General features: G+C 25.8%; 3 protein-coding genes across 3 annotated transcripts; all 3 read right to left on the bottom strand.

The window, feature by feature from the left end:
• Positions 1–1,239: 1,239 nt before the first annotated feature.
• On the bottom strand, positions 1,240–9,551 carry LOC122853167 (cadherin-23). Its single transcript, XM_044153463.1, has 5 exons — positions 9,080–9,551; positions 7,038–7,351; positions 6,639–6,910; positions 1,817–6,558; positions 1,240–1,705 (listed from the first exon to the last, which is right to left on the bottom strand). Exons 2-5 carry the CDS (start codon positions 7,339–7,341, stop codon positions 1,489–1,491), a joined length of 5,535 nt encoding a protein of 1,844 aa, XP_044009398.1. The 5' UTR covers positions 7,342–7,351; positions 9,080–9,551; the 3' UTR covers positions 1,240–1,488.
• Positions 9,552–17,902: 8,351 nt separating this feature from the next.
• Positions 17,903–18,970, bottom strand: LOC122853281 (neurogenin-3). Its single transcript, XM_044153647.1, has 2 exons — positions 18,647–18,970; positions 17,903–18,542 (listed from the first exon to the last, which is right to left on the bottom strand). Exons 1-2 carry the CDS (start codon positions 18,830–18,832, stop codon positions 18,021–18,023), a joined length of 708 nt encoding a protein of 235 aa, XP_044009582.1. The 5' UTR covers positions 18,833–18,970; the 3' UTR covers positions 17,903–18,020.
• Positions 18,971–21,276: 2,306 nt separating this feature from the next.
• On the bottom strand, positions 21,277–25,537 carry LOC122860802 (probable WRKY transcription factor protein 1). Its single transcript, XM_044164798.1, has 6 exons — positions 25,176–25,537; positions 24,073–24,503; positions 23,501–23,989; positions 22,959–23,426; positions 22,532–22,741; positions 21,277–21,280 (listed from the first exon to the last, which is right to left on the bottom strand). Exons 1-6 carry the CDS (start codon positions 25,320–25,322, stop codon positions 21,277–21,279), a joined length of 1,749 nt encoding a protein of 582 aa, XP_044020733.1. The 5' UTR covers positions 25,323–25,537.
• Between the last annotated feature and the right edge of the window lie 252 nt (positions 25,538–25,789).

Here is a 25,789-nt window from a genome sequence, read left to right as displayed (position 1 = left end):
AAAAAATATTTAGAAAAATCATCTAGTATAAATAGGATAAAATTATATATATATGTACTTGAAAATTAAATGAAATAATAATAAAATTTTAATGTAAAAAAAAAAAAATATAATGACAGTAGTACACTCGAGGGAATTAATTTATTGGTTGATGAGTCATGAGATAAAATTTAGTTCAACAAATGCATTATGTCTATTCAAAGGTCTTTGATAAGATATCTGTAAATTAGAAGATTTGAATGAGCAAGGGAAAAAATGTATATATGCTTTGATGATACGCGTCATTGGTACTTGAGGATTTTGATCGAGATTGATAGTGATCAGTATTTTTTTGATAGAAAGGTTTTTACTGTGTTAAAAGTCCCCGGGGACTATTGGGGATGATTGTGTAGTAATCTACAGTAAAAGAAAGGGATAAAATAAAAGAAGAGTGTAGTGAGGGTGTAGTTGAAAACAATTTTCTTAAAATCAAATTTATAGTATAATTTAAAATTCAAAAAAATATATATAACGATTATTATTTTATTTTTTAAATGTGATCTATATATTAAATTATTTATTTACACACAACAGAGATTAGTATTTGTATATGCGATAAAATTACAAAACTTTCTCACCGTATTTATTATTATTATAAAAATTTGAAAAACAAAATTATGATAACCTACATTTGTGACAAGCTTTGTTTTCATTATCTTTTCTCATAATATATTATTTAATAATTTGTTATAGCTGATCAATCATACGTTAATAAATATTTTATGCAACGATATGTATAACACGTGACCAAACAGTGATGTTACATGGTTGAATAGTGTTAAGCACGTGGCACAATTTTATTCGTTATGGTGTTAGTTTTGTTCTGTAATCGATATTAAACGCGTGGCAAAGTGTTATACATAAAATAAAATAGATTCACCTCACTGGTATTATTATTCAAGTATAATTGAGATATCATTATCGTTTTCATCGTTCTATTTGTGTATTTTATCCACAACACGTGTCATAAATAGAACAGTTTTTTTTTCCTTCAAGTATAATTTTTGCCACAAATTATCACGCCTACTCAAGTCACGTGGCGTTTAATTTTTTTTTATTTTAAATGATAATATGATGAGAAAAATCAATGAAAAAAAATATATCCATCAGTCATTAATAATTTATTCTTAATGTTAAAATAATAAAATTATTATTATTTTACTATAAAATATCTTTATTAGTTTAAAATTATTTACTAAAAAATTGGCAACAATTTAAATGGTAAAAAAAATATTTACCATAATTTATATAATATTATATAATATACAAATTTATTGAGAACTAATCTCTATTCAGTAACATATATTTTTCAAGAATTTAATTTAATTCAAATCACTCAATTACTTGAAAATAATATACATTAAAAAGCCGAATATATTGAAAATTATATCAGCACCAAATATAAAGTTTTTTTACTATTATTATCATCAACAATTATATAAATTAAAATCACGCTCTTGATAAAGTACTTGGATGATAAAGTGTTGTATCAGCTCCCCATTCATATGAGCCATCATGAGGTCCAAGTGTAACAATTGTCCCAGGTCCAAGAGTACCCAAAGTTGTGTGTGATTGAGCATTAATCATTCCTGGTCCTGATGATACATAACTCAATGGAGGTCTTGTTTGTTCTCTCAATCGAGCATGTTTAACTTTTTTTTTATACCTTGATTAAGACAAACAAAAAAAAATAAATTAAGTAAATTTGAATCGAGAATAGAGTCGATTAAATTGTTATTTGAATAATATAGAAAATTAATTTTTATTAAAATCTTACTTTGAGTGCATACAGCAAAGTGTACAGCTTGAAATAATTGTAGCAATACCAATGAATACAGATATAAAAAGTACCCATTTTTGTGTCTTTGATGCATCAGCACGTGTCACTAGTGTTGCACAATGTTGTACTTTTTCAACATGATATTGTTGATATACTTTTCTTAATTCTTCATTTGTTTGATCTCTTAATAATATTTTCATTTCATCAAGATCATATGCTTCACGTCCGACCATTTGAAAGCATGAACTTGTTGATGAAAAATCTAATGAATTATCATCTTTAGCATAAAATTGTGTATCATAAACATTGACTGTAATTGGAAGTGATAATGCTTGTTGTACAGCTTTTTCAAATTCTTCTAACGTTTTTCTAACTTCAACTGGTGGTTTTGAAAATACAAATTTTAACATATCTCTGTCTCGAAGTAAAAATATTCGAAGAATCATATGCGTTTGTCTATCGGTTGATTGAGTATTGTTTGCAATGATTGGAATTTCCATAAAGCCATCAGCATAACCAGCCATAGATCCAGTTGTTCGTATTTCACCAGTTTGATTATTCAATGATAAATAAGAAGGTATTTCTCTTTTGAACATACTTGATTCGGCAAGTGATGTAAAAAATACTTTTCCCATTATGTAGTTGATAGGATTTGCACTTACATCTTCATCGTATGCTTCCAAAGTAATCACATTTGTATCAATTGGAACATTCAATCGAACTCCAATAGTTATATTGTCTTTTCGAAATTTTGGCAAGTTGTCATCAATGTCAATAACTCGTATTAACACTTGTCGTTCTGATGGATCTTGTCTGTTGTATGGCTTTAAAATAATATCAGTATTTTTTGCTGGATACTTAAAACATTTTACTGTCAATAAATGTCGATCAGAAATTTCTCTATCAATTCTACCGACAGTCTTGATAACAGCTGAATTATTTTCAAGTCTTTCAATCTCAAATAACCCTTTTTCATTACCATAAATAATTACATAATCAATTTTTCCATTTTCATCAATGTCTTCATCAATTGATTCTATGATTCCAATTTTTGTTCCTGTCATTACTTCTTCTTCGACAAATAATTCTACTGGTGGACTGTCGAGTTTTCTTTTAAAATGAGGTTTATGATCATCAATATCATTAATTACAACTTGAAGAACTCTAGAAGCTTGCTGTGGTGGCTCACCAAGATCTTGAGCAACTAAAATAAGAGTATAACTATCTTTTGTTTCACGATCTAAAAGTTTTCTAGTTGTTATTAAACCAGTCTCTCCATTAATTTTAAAAGAACTTGCATCATTTCCAAAATTACCATCTTCTAAAAATTTAAATGTTATTTTTCCATTTGGAAGATTTGGATCATCTGGATCTGAAGCAACAACTTGAAAAACTGGACTTCCAATTGTTGAATTTTCAGAAATATATGCAATTTCTTCAAGAGTTGGTCGAATAAAAAGTGGTACACCATCATTACTAACAACATCACCAATATATAGTGTTAATAAAACATCAGAATGAAGAATAGGTTGACCTCCATCTTGTGCTCTTATTCTCATAATATATGGTTCAGTTCTTCCTTTTCCAGTTAATTTTTTATTTGAAAATATTTCACCACTCGTGTGGTTTATTTTAAAAAGTCCATTTGCTTCACCTTCATCAATAATTTCAAAGTGTATTTGACCTCCTTTTCCTTCATCAGGATCTGAGGCTGATATATTTACAACACTTACTCCAAGTGGTGCATTTTCAGGAATTACTGCTGTATAAGAATCTTGAGGAAAATTTGGTGCATTGTCATTGACATCTAGAACATTAACAGTGACTAATGCTCTTGTTGTTCTTTGTTCTGCACCACCTTGAGGCATATCTGAAGCGATAACGTAAAAACGTAACACAGATTGATGTTCTCTATCGAGTTTAACATCATTGGCTATTGAAATAGTTCCATTGATTAAGTTTATTTCGAATAAATTTGCATTTTCACCAGTTAGCGAATATCTTACTTCACCATATCCACGTGTAGTTTCTTCTTCATTATTTGAACTATCAATGTCAATGGCTTTCACATTTAATACAGTTTTGTGAGGTTTTGAATCTTCTAATATTGAAATTTTATAATCTTTTTGATCGAAAACAGGGCTATTGTCATTAATATCATTAATTTCTACAATCACAGTTGTCTCAGACATTTTTCGAGTTATTTCATAATCCCTAGCAAGTGCACGTACTTTAAATTTAATTAATTTATCTTTTAATGTTTCGTAATCAAGTCGTTTGCTCAATACAACGTTTCCACTTTGTACACCAACGTTTACATAGCCTTCATCATTTTCTTGACGCATTAATTCAAATCTTTGTACTGGTCGACCACTTGATTCTTTTGCTGATAGCATTAATACAGTTGTACCAAGTGGTTGTTCTTCAGGAACAGTGACTTTAATTGTAGGATTATTAGCTGACCATCCAGAATTCAAAAAAATTGGATTATCATCACTAAATGCTTGAATGTAAATTGTTACTTCAACTTTATCCACTTGATTTTCCTTATCAATTATGGCATTTAAATCTTTTGCTTGAACAGTCAAAATAATTACAGCAGCAACTTGATAATCTAATACTTTATTAACAGTAATTGAGCCTGTTGTTGAATTAATTTTAAATGCTGATTTGTAATCATAAGGATTTGTACTTTTTAATGCCACTCCAGTTTTATCAGATGCATTTATTGGTTCAATAATACTGTATTCAATATTTGCATCTGAATCTGGATCAATCGCTAATACTCTTAAAACAGTTTCTCCAATTGGAGCTCTTTCTAAAACATAAACTGAGTAGGTTGAGTATTTAAACTTTGGAGGTTTATTATTAATATCAAGAATATTTATTGAAACAGTTGTTGTTGCTGTTTCACGTACGGGTGTTCCTGAATCAACTGCATAAACAATAACATCATATTTATCACCACCAGTTTCTAGATCTAATCTTGTGTCAGGTGAAACTGTAATTATTCCAGAATTTGAGTCAATTACAAAATTATCTTTAGCCCCTGATGCAATGTAATATTGTAATAAACTATCTCGGCCATCTGGATCATTAGCAACAACTCTAATTACTTCTGTTCCTGGTGTTGCATTTTCTAGTAGTTTTGCTCGATAATTATTTGGTCCTGGTGCTCCTTTGTAATTACCACGAAATATTGGCTTTTGATTACCCGGTACACCAACACGTACAAAAAATTTAGCTTCTGAATACAAAGGTGGATAGCCATGATCAGTTGCTCTGATATCTAATTCATAAATACCTCGTTCTGTATCTCCAGAATTTGCTGGTAAATTTATTATTACTTCACCAGTTTCTGGATTTATTTTAAAAATACCCTCAGACATACCATTGTGTCGACTAATTGAGTAAGTTACTTTTCCATTTCCATGAGTAGGACCATCTATATCTGTTGCTCTAACAAACATTTGTGGATCAAAACTAGTTGCTCCTTCTCTTACAGTTCGTGAATATTCTTGTTGTTCAAAAACTGGAGGATTATCATTAACATCAGCTAATTCAATAAGTACACTTACAGTTGAAACTTTACCACCACCGTCTCTTGCTTCCATTGTCAATGAATAAGATTTTTGTGTTTCATAATCGAGACTTTTAGCAACCCAAATACCTCCTTGTTTTGAATCAGTTTTAAATTTATCAGCACCAAATCCACGAAGTGTAAATGTCATTTCTCCAAATAAACCACTGTCCATATCTGTTGCAATAATATCACCAAATTTAGTACCAATTTTAGCATCTTCACGAACAGTTAATTTATAAACTGATTCTGAAAATAATGGACTATGATCATTAGCATCAAGTAGTTTAATATGAACACGTGAAAATGCTGATACATGATTATTAACTGATGCTGTTACATCAAATTCTAATTCACGTTTTGATATATCATGAACATCGTAATCAAGAACTTGAAGATTACGTGGTCTTATTACAACAGGTACTCGTCCTTGTGCATTTTCTGGTGTTACAGTAAATGCTCTACTTATACCAGGATAACCTGGTGCATCTCTAAGAGCTAATTTAAATTTTGCATTATCACCAACATCATCATCACTTACTACCATATTGAGTCCTGGTAGTGGTGTATCAAAACCAATATCTTCAAAAATTTTTACATGAAAAAATGGCTCATTAAATACTGGAAAAAGATCATCAACATCAGTTACGACAATTGTTATTACAGACAATGTTGAGTCAGCTGGTATTTCATCATTAATTAATTCTGTTGCTCGTACTTTAAATGTATAAATTCCACCATCATGTAAAATTCTTGTTTCTTCACGATCTAATGCAACATCCGTTGTCACTAATGTTCCCACAGTGATGTCACCTTCACGTGATGTTTTTAAATCAAAATGATTTAAATCATCACCCTCTAAACTTAATAAAATTGATCGTGATTCACCAGTATCACCATCACGTGAACGTATTGTTAATACAGTATGTCCTGGTGATGTATTTTCTGGTATTGCTGCACTATATGGTGCATTTAAAAATATTGGTGGTTGATCTTGAACATCAAGTATATCAACAGCAACTGTTGCACGTGCTTGTAGTCTTTTTGTTGGATCACTTGCACCATCAGTTGCTAGTAATGTTATAAGATAAGAATTTCTACGTTCATAATTTAATGGTTGACTCAGTGTAATTTTTACATCGTAGGTTCCTTCAGATATCTATAATTATAATATATTAAATAATTAGAAAAAAGAAAAACAACACGACAAATTACTTATTTTATTCTTTTAATTCAAACCTTTTCGGTAACTATGTCAAACACAGCACATGTATCATCGTCAAATGATGTTGGTATACATTTTACATCTACATCAGCATTTACACCACCATCAAGATCACTAACTATTATTGTTCCTTCATCTAATAATAAACCACCAATTTTAGCACTTTCTGGTATTCTTGTTGCATAAGGTCGTCCCTGATAAACTGGTGGATTATCATTTTCATCTAGTACAGCAATTTCACGTCTCAAAGATACTGTATTTGGCTCAGAGCCAGCAACACCTTCATCTATTGTTTTTATAAAATAAAAAATAATTGAAAATTATAATTTAAACTCGCAATACTTTAGTTTCCAACTAAAAAAAAAAAAATAATTGTATAATAAAAATTAATGATCTGTATGAAGTTTAACTACCGGTAATGCTTATAATGACTTCAATAAGATCCTGAGTTTCACGATCCAATGATTTTCTAAGTGTAACAACACCAGTTTCTCGATTAACACGAAAATATTCGCCGCTGATGGAATAATGAAGTTTTGAGCCTTCTGGATCTTCACCTTTTAGTGTATAAACAGCAATACCTGGTTGTGTACCTTCTGATACAGCAAGACGTGCCATATCGCCACCTTGTATAAAATGAGGTGCACGATTTATCACTTGACTCCATCCTGTTGTTGTTATTACACTGAATATCCACAGTAAATAAATTATTTTCATTTTTATTATCCTGAAAATTAAAAAATAATTATATAAATTTTATAATAACTAAACTGGAAACAATGTTGACTGAGATGATGATTTAACAGCAATTTTCCAATATTGTATAAACTGCATTTTTAATAGTATAAAAACAAGTAAAAAAATTTGCTACCGGTTTGATTACTTAGCCATGAAAAAAAGGCTAAATGTTTTATATAAAAAAATAAAAATAAAAATAAAATGCCGTTAGAAATCAGATTCCATTTCTAGATTGTTGATCAATATTTTCAATTTTAAAATAAAAGAATAAACGATAAAATATATTATCATTAGTGATAATATATGTCGAACATATTCATATTTTGAAAAATGTTTACTAAACTTTCTAAGAGATTTCACTCGTGAGAGAAAAATATAATAAAATAAAATTTGACAAATATAATAAATTATTATGGATGACAATGCTTGCGTACAAATACTATGATTAATATATATTTTTCTTTTTGATTTTTGCAATGATTTGTACTTGTTATAACAAAGAAAAATAATTATATTGTTGAAGACGCATCTTATTTAGCTTTCTAATGAATGGTTTATGAAAACTACACGCTGTAAAGGTAACAGTGTTGCATAATTCGCAATTGTAATTGTACTTGGATGTAAACAGAAGACGTGTATTATATGTACAGTAGTGTTTCATGTCTAGATTAGGTGAAAAAAAAAAAAATAATAATGAAAAAATTATTCCCTGACTCGATGAGGCTCTCACTTCTTGTGGTGAGAGTTTTTTTCTATGTGTTTATTAAAATTCGCGTAATTATTAGCATTTAGTATGTAGCCTATATACACAACTAAAAACAAATATATTCATTTATTAGACAATATAATATTTTAACTTATAATAATACTACTAGTTAAATATTATATCAATATTAAAAAATAATAATTATACAGACTGCAAGTAAAGAAGCATAAAATCAACGAAACGTAACGAATTTTATAACAAAATTTCCCGTTATTAAACCTGATGTGTTTATAAATTTACAATTCTTATTATTATTTTTTTTTTTTTTGTAAGGAAGTTGTTCAAACCGTGACATTCCATAGCCGAAAAAAAAAAAAAAATAGTAAAATTGAAAAAAGGGAAATAAGATTATTTTAAACTAAAGAAAAATTTATAACAAAAAAATATATAAATATATTTCATTTTGTTATGGAAATTTTTTATTTCTTATAAGCATTAAAATCTCCAGGTCACGTATTATATTTTGACTCATCGTTCGACTTACGTTCCAAGATAAAAACATCATCCCGGATGTTTTTAAAATGAGTAAAAAAAAAAAATTAATTAAATATTTTTTAAAATCATATATAAACCGCGGATTGTAAATCTTTTATATATTATTTTAATGTTTAATGTTTTTTTCTGTGATACGCTAAAACATATGATATATAATTCAATGAAAACGAGTCTCATCATAATGCAACATAGAGTACACATCACATACATGAGAAATGATTAACGGCATGTTCATCTAACTGTCTTCAACCGGCTTTGCGACCTCGTGTCCCAGACTTTTTAATCGTCACGAGAAAAATATATATATAAAAAAATCTATATAGAAAAAATAAAAAAAAAACCGTTATGCACTGGATTACGTTACTCACTTGGTATTTCCAAGAGTAGCTTATATTTTAAACCTTAAAAAAATCTTTTTTTTAAAAAAAACAATTTGAAATTAATAATTTAACTTACCGTGTTGAATTAAAGTTTAATAATATTTAAATCCAAATAAACAACCAACACGTTAATCGCAACATTTTTACCTCACATTTTTTGTATTAAAATTATACACACACACATGCACACATGCACACACAGTGACCTTTTAAATATTTATCATGAAATATTAAAAGAAAAGAAAAAAAAAAAAAACGATATTGATATTTTTTTGTAATTTTAAAAAACAAATTTTTTATATTTAAAAAAAATATTAGTGTAAATATTTTTTTATTAATTCAAGGTGTGTTTTAATTATTTGTTGCAGGTAAAAGTTATAATGTGATGTCGATGTAGCATACTGGACCGACAGACACTGGCCTGAAATAAAGAAAGAAGGAAGGTCTTGAGGTATGCAGTGACTGTATATACAGTTTGGTGGAGTGGATCGACTGTGGTTACACAGGGGAGGTGAAAAAAAAAGGGAAATAGTTGTTTGCTTGAAAAATAAGGTAAGTCACTCTATACTATACACCATTTCGTGTAACATATATATATATATATTTTATACACCTTTCGATTCTTCGTGGTGATGGAGAATTTCTATCTTGCATGTTATTTATAAGAGCAAAGAAGAAAGAAATATTTAAATTATCATGTAGAAATAAGGATGAAAAATAGAGAGGTATAAATATCATTTGTACTTGTGATATTAAAATCATTCTCCTTTTAAAAATATATAATTATTAAAATTTAATAATGAATAGAAAAAATAGGTACTAGAAATTCGATAAATGATTCGAAAATTTCGATTCAATAATACATAGTAAAATAAATTTATTTTATTATTTTTAATTCAATTAAAATAATCAAATAATTTTTTTTTTTCTTTTATCTTTAAATTTATAAACAAATGAATATAATTATATGGTTGAATTAACTTAAATCAGCCAAAGAAAAAAATAAATAGAATAAAAAATTGGCTAGAGGATATTTAGGCTTGTTCAACACCGCAAATGTTTGTTCACCACGTGAATAGCCTATAGCGTTTACATTTGCTGTCATTCAATTAGAGCACAAACAAGAGATGAGTCTTAAACAAATTTCAAGTCCCTTTATATTTTTTGGATATATTTATTTTTATTTTTTTTTCTACTACAAGCAGCGATATATGTATATATTTATTTTTATCATAAATAAATAAAAACAATATAATAATTTTTTATTTTTTAATAAATTCAATTGTATTTATTATTGTTATATTATTTTTTTGATTACATTTGATAATACGGGTAAAATAAATAATAAATATATACATATAAAATTAAAATGTATTGAAATAGGTATTGATATTGTTGCCAAAACCAGGTGAGGCAATCCGAGCGAATAACGCCTTTTGACATTGACGCCCATCAAAAGCTTTGTATAGGGTTTTTTTTTACGTACACTCATATTTGAGATTATAACAATAAGCTTGACGATTGAAATCTACCACATTAGTTCTTTTATTAATATACTATTATCATTATATATTTTGCTCCATCAATCTTTTGTTTCACTTATCAAGAATATCAAAAAAAAAAAAAACACAAAATTATATTCATCGCATCCCCCTATAATTTGAGGGAATACAGTGGCTTACTTTTGTGTCTAATTTTTTTTATATTTTATTTTATCAGTAATGAGTTATCATCATGAGGATTATTTAAAATTTTTTTCAATCTTAATTTAAATTTAATATGAAAAATATATATTTTCTTTTTTTTTCAAGTTTATTATTTTTTACTCGAAAAAACAAGAAATATATATACTGACATGTGTTGATAAGTATTCACATATATGAAAATATATAATAAAAATATTATTAAACTAAATACCTCTTAAAATGGCACGTGATATATAAGATTAATATTATTTTTATTATATATATTTTCTTAAGTGAAAACAAGTGATATCATATCAGTATTTAATCCTCTTATTTGTGGTTAAATTTTGTATTATTTTTATCAATTTTAATAAATTAACATACACGTGTCAAAGTGTCATACATGTAGTGTATTTCGTACTGATGATGGTGTGAGGTTGACACCAAGAGTAAGTGCCTGTTAGCAAAAGGACACGTGTCGGTCACGCGTCGATTCAAAATACTATATACCACCAGTACCTTCTATTTATTTTTTGAAAAAAAAAAAAAAGCCACTCTCACTAACGAAATTAAACAAATCCCATTATCATATTACACATTTAAATTTATCTTTAATTTTTTAAGTTAATTTTTAATATATATTAGAAATTTTCATGCATTTATAATAGTCAAACTGTATTTCCCATATTTTTAGTGAGGGAGGTTTTTAAATGAGTGAGAATAACAAATTTTTGTATACTAAAATACCTTGAAATTAGACAAGCTGGTTGTTGAATAAAATTTAGGGTGAAACCTTGTCGAATTGATTTGACATTGCTCTTTGATGTTTAGTATATTACCCATCGACTATATCATTGATAAAAAAAAAAAAACAATTTTTAATAAATTATTACGATAAGGGAAAATAAAAAAAAACAAAAATTACAAGACCTGTATTTTTTTTATTCTCACCACATAACCGGATGGAAAAAAAAAAATCAAGATGGGGTTTTTCCGGTCATTAATCACATTTTTTAAAATTCTATTAATTAAAAAAAAATTTGTATCTAAATTTTTTTTAAACTTATATCAATGCTTTATAAAAAAAAAAAAATTTTTTTTTTTAAAATGATATAGACAGGACTTCCGCATTAAAATTATTATTTTTTTTTATTTCCCAAGGAAGTTGGTCCTTGAAATCACACGCTTAGACTAACGAGTATCTAATAAAAAAAAAATAATATTGATAGTATTTAATTTTATAAATAAAAATCCCCTATATATATAAAGAAATTTTTCTAATAAAAATATAAAGTTAACATATTGAAGGATTTGAATAACTTTTCAATATGTTATTTATATATTTTATGAATTACCCAAAAAAGAAAAACTCAAGAGTGCGAAAATCCTCATAGTATCTAACTTTGGATCTTTACCGCCGTGTGATAAATTTTCAAAAGATACCGCCACAAAATTTTCCTGTGTGTATACCGTTACATATAAGAACTCCCACATACAAATGACCGCACTTGCCACCAACTTGGATTTGATGGTGGTCCTTTAAAATATCCATGAAAAATTATCAATTCTAGTCAACACCCTCTCTCATATATAAATGCAATATGATATTTTGTGAGAAAATAATTTTTTTAGTCAACAATATTCCAAGAATTTTTAAATTTATGTCTTTTTCTTTTTCTTTCTCTTTTCTTTTTGCTAAATAAAATTTATTAAATTAAAAAATTAAAAACAATAAGAATAATAATAATGATATACATTTTGTCAGATGTCAATTGGTATAAAATAATAATATAAAAATTATTTATTTTTTTTTTTTTTTGTCATTTTAACATTAAATATCAGAACTCATTTTGTAAGTGTGTGATTTCACCAAAGCATAACAGTTATGTCGTTTGGTTTACGATGGTGCAATTGTTATGAAATAATAATTGAGTGTATACTGTGAGGGAGGAAATTGATAGAATGAAGGGGTGGTTACAGTTATAATAATAAAAAAAAAAAAAATATATACATTTACAATATTGCAATAATAATGGTGCTCATTTTAAAAGAAAATAAAAACCTAATTTTAAATAAATAACAAATTTTTAATTTTTTTATATTTGATATTTATTTAAAATTAATATATAATACAAATAATAGAAAAAAAAAAATTCTTTAGGGTATAGTTAAAATTTAGTGTCAACTGATGAATATTTAAGAGAATCTAGTTGACTTAACGTTGACAGAAGAATGAACAAGAACCACTGGTAATTTTGTACAACGTCATGAACTCAATCCAGTGTATATATATGGACAGATGGCATAATTTTTTTTTTTTTTTTTTTACCCCCAATCCTTCATCGGGAGTCTATTCGCCACTACTACTACTACTACTAAAAACTATACCAACTATATATGAACTAAAGCATTTCATCTACCCCATCATCGTCCTCAGGACATGGCTTATACCACCAGTATTATTGTACATATATATAAATGTAAGTTTACATATACATGTAAATTTTCTTTATGTATTTGTGTATGTGTGTGTGTTGATATATCAAAAAGGGGAAAATACTTGCTGTAGCGCTAAACAATAGTTAAATCAGGGTGTGGGTCGGTTGAGGGGTGCCGTGGGTGTTTAATGAGCTGCCTTGCTTGAGGGTAAATTTTTCAAATAATATAACTATATAGTATATATATTTGGGTATATATATATTTGTATAAATGTACATATATAGTAGCGAAAACGGATGTCGTGACGGAAGGAATATACGCATGACACTTGACTACTGCGTGTAAAGTGTTCAAACAACATTCCATGAATTATTAATAAAAATTATTTTGATTTTTTACGGCTATCAAAGGTAAAAATTATTTATCGTTGAAAATTATTATTTGTTAAATTTAGGTTTTAAAACAATATTATATATAATTGAGGGATATTTTTAATAGGGGGTTGTATCATCAGACTGACTCATACTTGTTAAGATATATTTAAAACAAAAATATACATTTAATTGTTCGGTAATTTTTTAAGTAAAAATAGTATTTATTAGCTTCTTAAAAAAAAAATGGACATATTTAGCATGATGTTAACAAGATTTGACTGATTCATTCATCACCTTAAGTTGTAAGAAAAAATAAGGCGATGAAGTAAAGAATAATAGGATGAAATAAAGAGCAACAAGATGAATGAAGCAAAAAAAAAAAATAATAGATAAATTGAAAAGAAAATCTCATATTACAATATAATAATTTTTTTCCAATTATGAAATCAAATATTTTCCAAGTAAACGCCACTTAGTTTTGCAACTGTATATTATAATTTTTTTTTTTTTTTTCATTCATATATTTATTTTTATATAAAATATGAATGCAAAAATTGAAAATGAAATTTAATATTTGTTTTTGACTAAAACGCAGTTATAAAATAGAAAAAAAAAACCATTCGATGGACGCGTTATTTTAAAAAATTAAATTTTTTAAGAGATACAATTTCTACTTGTAAATTTGATCCTTTAGTTTATTTTTCTTTCATCTTGTTGAAATAAATTTGTCCAGTTCATCACTCCCCATCACAGTATTTTTTATCGTGTACTTTATATATTTTATTTTTTATTATCTCCATTGAAAATTTATACAGTGCAATACGAGATAAAAATCTAGCCGCTTGTAATCCAGCTTAAGTTCAATTCTAGCCCCACACCAAGTCCAATAAAACAGTTTTTTTTTTTTTTTTTACTCTTTAAATATATATCACCCTCTCGTTTGACACACCGACTAAAATCATCGATTTGTTTTGTATTTTATTTTTCATACGACTAGATTAAATACTCGTTTACATGTGATTAAAAAAAAAATTTCCATCTTTTTTTTTCATTAAGTATATATATTTTGTTGAATTTAATTTGCTCAATTGATATTTGTTTTTTTAATCAACAGAGCAATATACTTCAATGGTTATGAAAAAAAAATAATATTATGCTTTTATTATAATTAAAAATTGTATTTCATTAATCATTATATAAAACAATTTTTATTTTTTCATATTATCATGATTAAAAATAATTTATATGATAAAAATTGTAATCAATATATTGATAAATGAATGACGATCGTTTTTCAAATGTCATTATGAATGAATACTGGCCTTTGCAAATGTATATAGGGTAGCATTCTTCAAGTAAATTATAGTCTTGAATGGTGACACAACGGGAGGTTGGTTGGCACGCGTTCATAGTCTACACCTGCCCCCTTCATACAGACATCTGTCTCTTCAAAAATGCTCTCATTGAAGTCAAAATCATAAGTCTAAACTAACAAATATAAAATAAATAAATTCATATACTATATTTGTTTACCAAATTTGCCATATATATTTATGAATAATTCACAAAAAAAATTATAATTCAGGATTAAGACAATCCATTAAATAAATAGAGAATTTTTCCATAATTTGTATGTTTTTTTTTCTATTTTTCTATTTTTTTTTTTTTTTTGTATATTTGATGGGGGGTAAGTTTTGGATATCGAATGTACATCATGGCCATTGCCCTAGGCTTCGTGTGGTCCATCCAATGCCTTACTGTGTGTTTCTTTGTTCCGTGGTAAACCACAAAAGCCTGTAAATGCCAAAGTTGCAGTGAAAAGCCGCGACTATTCTTTTTTCACTATATATATGCCCCTTTATCATCTCTGATTTTTTTTTATTATTTTTTTCCATTCTTTTTTCATCATCATTTAAACAACCAAACAGATGCAGAAATTCGAAGCTTTGAGATTCTTGTCAGTTTTTTTTTTTATTTGTTTTCTTTATATATATTTTTTGTATTTTATTTTTATTTCAATCTTTTATTTAGTTTTTTATTTTTTTCTTTTGTCAGGCTTGTTAGTGACTTTAATGTCTTTGAAGATTTTCTATGATTACAAATTTTTATATCGATTAAATCAAAGTATTTATTTGACTTTTTTTAAATATCATCATTAAATCTTGGGTATTTTTTTTTATTTAATATTATTTTTTTGATTTGTTATTGCAAGAATAAAAATAGTCATTAATCAACGATTAAGTGCTCAACGATTGGTCAGGCCAATTTCATGAATTTCCGTGAATTAGGGAAACGTTAAATTTTTTTTTCCTTTTTTTTTTTTCCACCCCAAAACGACTTTGCATGGTCTACATGGTACTTGGTGTTGGTAGAGACCCTTTTGTATAAGTTGTCTACATGAATTGTGCATACGTATATATAGGGTGCATGTATATATATGTGTTATATGGCAATGCCACCAGTATGTCACCATACAGTACAGCACCCCTGTACAATGAGCATTGAAGTTATATCAGGATCGATATGTGCACTCGACGGTAACGACTTTCGAGGTTGATCAAAATCAAAATTTATACAATATATATTGTTGCACCTATATTTAAAAATTAAAAATATATAAAATTTATTAAATTTATTTCCCTCTAAAATTTTCTTCTTTTTTAAAGTCAATATTTTATCGATTGCCAATTTTTTTTTCTTACTTCAATCAAATAGGTGGGGTATATATATTTTTTTCTTTTTCATTTTTATATTTAGGGATATATAATAAGAGGGAGATTCCTGACACCTTTTTACAACAAAACAGTAGCCGTCTGTTAAAATTTTTTTTTTGTGTGTACATACAAGATATATCGTCTATTTATTGTGTGTATATATATCGTTGGCATTAGCCAGTGGACAGCTAAGAGAAAAATCTAAACTTTTAGGGAAAAAATAAATAAATAAATATACGAATAAAAATAAATTTTTCAATGTGTGTATCTAACGGATTCGTTGCAGCTTGCACTCGGTGTTTTGCAAATAAATGATAAATTTTTTTTTTGTATTATTATATGTATATTGAGGGTTAAATAACTATGTCGAATTATTACAATTGAGTTATATTTTTTGAAATATTATATTTTGAATTTATTCAGATGCTGTAAGATAAACTCTTTTTTTTTCCTAATTTTTGTAAGGCATAAAATTATTGCGCAATAATATTGATCTCATATTTCTATTGAAAATATATATAGGGAAAATTATTTTGATTGATCGAAAAGTCTGATTGAGTGGCTGACGTTTGTTGTTTATTATTTTAACACTTGAAATTGGTTACACCCGTTTTCTCTTGTTATTCTAATATTTTTTTTTTTGATCGATATTTCTTTCATGGGTATCATCGTACTCGAGTGTTTTTGCAATCTTCATCTGTATGCTGCATCTATGTACTTTTAAATCCCTCGTTTTTGGTAGTAATTTTATTTTCAAAATTTATTTTCTTTTATTTGTATAAAATATATATGTTTTTTTTTTTGATATCTTTTGGAATTTTATTCATTGTGGAATTTTTTTGAAAACATGAGGAATATGTAATCCTGAAGATTAACACTTGAATAAAATGTAGCAATAAAATTCTTTTTTTTATTTTTTGAATTGATACATCTGTCTAACATTATCATGATTGCCATAATACAATAGCGTTAAAATGGATACACGTGCCGTCGGCACAAGCCACCCACAATTATATTTTTCAATAATCATTTCCGCAAAATGAATTATAAAAATACAATAAATTCAAAGAAATAAATTATAACAGTTAAAAATTAATTTCACAATATAGCGTATTATTTATTTTTTTTTTTTTTAAAATATCATTTTATTTATATATAGTTTTCTGTACATATTATCGAAAATATTTCCCTGATAAAATTTATCATAAGAGCACTGATTAATAGGCAATTTCTTAATATTTATAAAAAAAATAATTCTATTTAGAACTTTAATTATTCTTTTCAAATGAGCAGAAAAAAAAATTTTATTTTTATTTTTTTTTTATTATTAATTTAAATTGACTTTAATATTAAAATAATTTTTTTCTTATTATTTGTAAAAAACAAAAACTAAGTTGACTAGATATTTTACAAAAATGCAGTCTGAAAAATATTATCTTAAATTAAAAATTTTTAATAATAATATTATAGCAATAATCAAATTAAAATATTTAAAAAATTAAAAAAAAAAAATTGCTGGTTCAGTCTAAATCTACTTCTAATTTCTACTATTATTATTAATTTTTTTTTTTCATCATTATTATTATTATTATTATTTTTTCATTAAATAAAATCATTTTCTTACAAAGTAGTTAACGATATTCGCATTATTTTTTACACTGTTTTTTGTAAAAAAATGACTCCAATGACTGTTTGACTTAAAAATTACAAGAAATAATAATTAACATAATTGTTTGAAAAGTTGATATTTAACACTGACACTAAGAGAAAAAAAAAATATATATATAAAATCACTTTAAAAAATTTCAAAGACACTGATACATATTACTTTGATGTCCCATAAAATGTTGTTGTGGCATCATTTGATGTTGTTGATGATGATTATACATTCCATGATCATAACAATTTTGATATTGTACTGGTGGTGATACACTTTGATCACTATAACAATCATATTCTTGCCATTCAGGCATAAATCTTTCTTGTGGATATGGATATGTTGTTAAACCAGGACCAAGACGTTTTTGTGCAGCAACAGCACAACTACCAGTTGATGATGTTATCATATTTCCACTATCACTTATACTAACTGTTACATTACCAACATTAACTGTTATTTCACCATTATCAGTATTACCAAGTGTTTGTGATAATGCCCAAATATAATTATGTGCAAATCTTAATGTTTCAATTTTTGTTAATTTTGTATCTTCTGGAAATGTTGGTAATGTCATTCTTAAACGTTCTAATGCATCATTTAATGTATGCATTCTATGACGTTCACGATCATTTGCTTTCATTCTTCTATTTCTTTTTAAACGAAGTACCTTAAACAAATAAATAATAGATAAATTTTATTATTATTAATTAACATTGACAAATAAAATAAATAATAAAGGTTTAAATAATTTTTTTGTTTTTGGATTATTACCTGTTGGGGACTTTTACAACGTGTATTTCTTGTTTTTTTCTTTTTTTCATCTTTAGTTTGTTGAAATACTTGTTCTCCATTAATATCATGTTTTGATGATTCAAAACTAACATCAAAACCAGAATCTGATGAACTTGACATTTCATCAAATCCATTTTCACTGCAGAATGAATACTCAGAAGACATATTTTTCTTTATCTTTAAAATCCAACAAATAATTTCACAATAAAATTAATTATTTTCTTTTTTTTTTTATTATATTAAAAAACACTTTAAAAAAATTATTTTTATTTTCTATTGAACTCTTTGATAAACTTCTCTATAATGTACTCTATATTTATTCAAAAAAAAAAATAAATTATATGAGGTCGTTTATTTGTTACAAAGTCCCACACGAACCGACAATCACAGGGTACAATTGAGAACTGTGAATGTGCCAAGGGTTCTTATGCGATATATATACATATATAGATGCAGAATTATTGGGGGTAGAAATCCCCCCCTACTTTTATTTTAAAAATCCCTATATATTTGCCCCCACATAGAGTCCATATAACATTGGGGCACCAAAATATAAGACAGAGAAATAAATATATTTTAAAAAAAGACACGAATATCTTGCATTTACCCTGTAATAGTCCAAGGGGTATCCGCCCCATTATTTTTTTCCTTTTTTTTTTTTTTTTTATTCCTTTCTATCTTTAGCTTTTTTTTTTTTTATTTTATGTGTACCCCTCTCTACTTTTACCAGTATGAATCTATGACGCGTGCCAAACCAACACACAAAATCGAGACGCCTCGTTTTAGGATTAGAGGTTTCCTGCCCGATTGGACCTGACCTCTTTTTATTTATTTATTTTTTTATTTTTGTTATTACCTTTCAAAAAATCAGAGATAATCGCTTGTTACAGTTGAATTAGTATATTAATTTTTTTTTCATCGATTTATTTAGTTGTAATAATTTAAATATACATACAAAATTTTTAATGTAATGAAATTTTTATAATTAAAAATATTTAACTTACTCTTTTTTTTTTTTTAATTTGTTTTATTTAATTTATTAAAAATATTTTTGATGTTACTCTTTTGATTAACTAGACACGAATGATATTTTAATAAAACCTGTGATAAACAAGTGAAAGATTATCTGATAAAAAATGCCATATGTCCTGTTTCATCAAATTTTTTTATCTAATTTCTATAGAAACAACCACTGTACAAATCAACACCCTCGAAATAAAAAAGAAAAAAAGAGTTTTATTTATTTTTTTTCACATCAAGTAGGTGTCTTATCGTTATCACTGTTATTATATATTTAAAATTTTTTATTTATCAATATATATAACGACAAGTATCAATGATAAATATTTGCATTTAATATATTCAAAAAAAAAAAAAAAAGATAAATATTTTATATATTTATTTGAAGTACAAGTTTTACATTGGGGTATTTACATAAATTTAATTTTCCTCGTATTATTATAACAAGTCCCTTGATCGCAACATTCAACATAATTATTTTTCATGTTTTTTCACAAGTGTTTTCATTATCATGCAACTGATTTATTTGATTTATTCATATATTAAATTAATAATATATAAATAAAATGAATAATTTTTTTAAAAAACATCTGTACCATTTCAATATATAAACTCGAACATACTGTAACGAATTTTTACTGTAAAATCAAGTTGCCTATACTTGTATATATTTTTTAACAAATCATTTGTGTAATATTTTTTTTTTTCTACTTAATTAAACAAAAAAAAATAAAAATCATGTATTATTAAATTATATAATTTTAAAAGGTGTTATGAAATTTACAGTAATTAGCCTACTAAATTTTTAATTTTTTTTTTTCATTTAAAAATTACTTTCACTATTTAATTAAATTGCATTTATTCATAAAAAAAAAAAAAATAATATAAAATGAAGAGCTGTATTAAACAAAAGGAATATTAAGACAAATTTTTGTTAAAAAATAATTTATTATTATCGATTTATTAATATTAAAAAAAAAAAAATTCCAAAAGTTTGAAAAAATAAGAAAGGGTTTAAACGACCTTTTTTCGATTCGTTTTTTGCAATAAATTTTATGAAAATAATGGTTAAAAAATCAAAAAGTGAAAAGAAAAAAAAAATTGATATCAGTATTGGGCGTGAAATTGATCATGTTGACACATGGTATGAAAAAAATATTGGAAATTACACGAGAGATTTGTTCGTTTAGCGTGAATAATTGAAAATCAAATAGGACAGTCAGGTATACACAGATATTCGCATGATACACGTTGTTAAATAAAAAAAAAAATAAATAAGGAAATGGAAAATATATATATAAAAAAAAGGGTGGTATGTATGTTAAGTTTTAGTGTTGTAAATGATACGCTCCGATTGGATAATTTATTGGTTTCCAAAGGGCCTAAAGGGTGTAAATTGATTAGCCAGATGTTAGAAATAGAAAAATTTTTTACAAAATAAATATAAAAATTGGTGTTATATAAAAAGTGATGATGATTTTTTTGGTGTAAATTTTGTTGAGGAAGGAAATATTTACAGTTGGAAAAATCATAGTCAAAGTGAAAGAGGAAATATTGTGGGTATTATCTAGGTCATAGGTGTGTTTGTATCACCTACATATTTAAAAACATTAACAACTCAAATGTTTAAAAGACTAACCGATGACAGTTGTCGTTTTTATTTACGTTTTTATTTGACATGTTATTTGTCATAAAAAATAAATAATGCTTTATGATAATTTTTCATATATACATAAATTTTATTTTCAATTTGTTTTCTTAAATTTATTTTGGTATTTTACCTGAATATGTGTATATTGTTTGGCATGAGGTCATTGAGCCCTCTGACAATAGCCTAGCAATTTGATCACTGGGTCAAGAATGATTGATCACTCATTTCAACAAGGACTAACTTTAACTTTCTATATATTTATTTTTAGATTTTTTTCTGCTTTTTTTTTGCTCCTGACATTATATATTTACTTGACGGATGGGCCATATTGATTGAGTATGATCATCTGATTAATCAGAAAGTCTCAAGGGTCTTTATTTAAAAATATATTTATATTTTTTTTTTCTTTTAAACTATCAAATCAATTTTATTAGATAATATAATATATATAGATGACATTGAAATAAGCCAGTTGTTTATTTTACTTGACGAAAAAAAAATTAATAATAAAAACAACTCATGAGCTTTTTTTTTTTTTTTTAATTAATAATTTAAATTTTTATTTTATGCTCATTTAATAATATAAAATACAATTAAATAATTAAATATAATTGACATTTGAAAAGTATAAAAAAAAAAAATAAGAAAATATTCGTGCAAGTATTTAATGCAATGATGATTTTATTATTTTATTCATATAAATATATTTATGTTATTATTATTTTTTATTTGTTTTTTTTTTTTTTTATCTTTGAAATGTAAAAAATTAAAAAAGAAACTAGAGAATCACGATATCACACACATACATATATATATATAATTATATTATTTTTAATAAAGTGAAACTGAGCAATTAAACCAATTGCTAATGAAGATTAATCATCAAATGATATCTTGAATTTTTACTCTGTGTGCACTGACAAAGACGAATTACCAAGGTCACTTGTGTTCAGTCAATTTTTTTTTTTTTTTTAAATTAGTATAGTTTATGATAATTTTAATCCATGGCGACTAAACCATCGGCATACTTTTGAAAATTTTCAACTTTATCCACAGTGACATTTAAATTATGATTATGATTATTAATATTATTTTTATCATCATTAGATTCTGGTTTTTCAATTTCATTATTATTATTATCAATTTTATCATTTTTACGATTTAATGATACTTGATATTTTTTTCTTTCATAATCATTATTATTTTTTAATTCATTTTCTTGATAATTTTTTGTTTGTTTATTTTCATCATTTAATTCTTCATTATTTTCAAATTTTGCATTTTCAATTGCTGAATGAACAGCTAATTGTTTAGTTATTGTATTAAATGGTAGCATTATATTTTTCATTAAATTTTCTTGACTATCTTCATGTATGATCTCTGATCGTTGCACTGCATCATTTCTGAAAATAACAAAGTTATTTTATGAATGTCATTCCATATGGTTTTTTTTTTTTTTTTTTGTTATACCTAATCCGTGAAAGTTTAATAAAATCAAATTGATCAATAAAATTATATGGTATTTGATTCATCATTAAAATTACTACTTGAATTTTTTTCTATCACTTTTTATATATATATATCAAATTTTTGATGATTAAAAACAAAAAATACAATTACCTATTTTGTTTGTTATTTTTTTTTCTTGGATATAAATTTAAATGAAATATCATTTGTTGTTTTTCATCATCATCAGTATTAGTTGGATCATTTGTTGGTATTGCAACAATAGGTATTGGTTGTGTTGGTACAGCAAAATTACCTGGATAAAATCTACCTCCTCGACCATATATACCTCCAGGTCTTCTTGAATCAATATAATCATCTGTATTAATAACATTTTTTGGTCTTGTTGATATTTTTTGATTATTTGTTATTGATTGATCATTAAGTTCAGTCATTGGATATATATCAAGCATAACACTAAATGGTTTTGGTTTTGGTTTTGATTTTTTTTTTCCATAATTTGATGATTGTAAAGCACTTGTTTCATATGATTGTTCAATTTGTGTTTGAGGTTTAATTAACATTGGTCGATGATGATATGATTCTATATATGGATGATGACGATTTATTTCTTGTGAAAATCTATAAAATTATTAACGGTTATTTAAATATAATTATATATTATTATTTTCTTTTCTTTTTTGTTTACTTATTACCTGACATTTGAAGGTACAAAACTTGCAGGTGGAGCAAGAAGATTTACATCAGCTGGATGTCTTGGTTTATATGGAAAAAATGAATCACCAATTGTTTGTTGTGAATATTGATAATTTTCATTATTATTTTCTTCTTTATTTTCTTCTTCATCTTCATTATCTTCTTCAGAATTTTGTGAATATGATGAATATTCTGCTTTATCACTATTTGACATTGTTTCTCCAATTTCTGAATGACGATCATATTTTTGTGGATTCATATAAACACCAGTAAATTTTATACCACGTTTTGTAGCATCAGGATCATGTGCAAGATATTTTATAATATCTTGTATATTTTTTGATGATTGAGGATATCTGTATTGTGTTAATTGTGGAAATTTTGGACGTTTAAATGCCTCTGGACGAGGAGCTCTAAATTCAAAATGAAATGGAGCTGGTTTAGTTTCTTCAGTTGATTCTTTTTCATTGTCTTTTGGTGGTTTATACCTTGAAATAAATTTATAAAAAGAAAAATAATTAATTGGTAATCATATGCTATTAAATATATAAAAAATATTAAATATTTTTACATTTGTTTAACTCGATAAACAACAGCATGATTTTTGACTGTTTGTTTTACTTCAACTTCTCCATCTCCTTCATCAACTTCATTTGGTTGTAATAATTTTTTTCTTAATTTAAAATTTTCTAAACTTTGACCTCTCATTTCTGGTAAATCAATATCAAAATTTCTTTTTTTTTCATCATTATTATTGTTGTTGTTGTTGTTGTTGTTGTCATCATCATTATCAATGAAACCAAGTTGTTGTACATCATCATCAGATCTTTTTTGTAAATCACTTGACAATAAAGGTGTCAAAGTTGTTGTTGTTGTTGTTTTTTTAGTTAAATAATTTGATTTTTTTAATGCATTTTGTAATATATAAATGTGTTTTGTTTCTTGACTGACCTTGCTGCTCGCTGATGCACCAGCAGCGAAATCGTAAATGAAAATTCCAGCCTAGTTGACAATTTTAAATATTATTAACAACAATATCGTTAAAATTTTTTTTGTGTCATCAATAGCGTGAAATTGCAAGCGTAAATAATTAACAATATAATAGTGAGAGTAACACACAATTCTATATACACATATTTATGAAAAATAAAAATTGAAATTAACAATTGTTTTAAAGCTTTTTAATCCGTGTCAAAGCACTGTTAACGCCCTATATGTTAAACATTGCAGAAATTTTAAAAATTTTAATCATGATATATCGTCATGCATTGTAAGCGTGAAATAATTTTACTAGGAGAAAATATTTATCAGTTTTGATTACTGATTATCAATTTTAACATGATAATTATAATTTTATATTTTTTATTAATCAACTTCATCATGATTTTAAACAATTTTTTTAATACAAAACAAAAAAAAAAAAAAGCTAACAAAGAAGACCATTGATGACATATAAAAATTAAAAAAGGAAAGTTCGAAAAAATTCTCACGAAATGAATGGATTTAAAAATAATGATATTCATAAGAGATTAAATTAAATAAAAAAAAAAACCACGTTAATGTTGTTCTGCTAATTAGAGCTCTAATTGGTAACTGAACTATATATTTAAAAAAAATCAATGCTTTAGTAATTAACGTGTTTTATTATTATTATAATATTGTTAAAATATTTACCAAAATAACAGCAACAATTGCCATGACAACAATGACAAATTTTCTTATAATAAAACCGTAATTATTTCTATTATAACGATCAGCACGATCAGAGTAAAGACCAAGCTCTGAACTGCTTATTGCTGATCTTCGTTCAGTTTCAAACATTTCTTTTTAAAAAATAAAAAAAGAAACAAATCGTTTCACTTTTTTAAATCAATCAGTCATTACTGATTGTATTGATTTGTCACTTTGTTAAATATTTTAAATAGTATTTTGTTTCTTTTATTGAGCGATGAATAATTGAAATAAATTATTTTTTAATGGATCTTGTAAGAATGGTGATGCTATTCACTTGACTCCTACGCATAGACTATTCTATATCATAAAATTTTCACTGATGGTTACATCCAGTTAAAAATGAAATTTCTATTTCTTTTTCTTTTTTTTTTTGTTTCGACGGGGGGGATATTGAATGGTAGGAGAATACGTGATAAATGCATGAGCTACTTACCAAATGATTTTTGCAGTTTAATTATCTGATGAGTGTTTAAATTACATACTTGAATGTAACATAATAATCAATGTAACATGTTGGTATAATGTTTTGGAAGTGAAAGAAAAAAATAGAATAT

The sequence above is a fragment of the Aphidius gifuensis genome, linkage group LG1, assembly GCF_014905175.1.
Source record: "Aphidius gifuensis isolate YNYX2018 linkage group LG1, ASM1490517v1, whole genome shotgun sequence".
NCBI lineage: Eukaryota > Metazoa > Arthropoda > Insecta > Hymenoptera > Braconidae > Aphidius > Aphidius gifuensis.
This window is presented reverse-complemented; position numbering and strand designations above follow the sequence as displayed.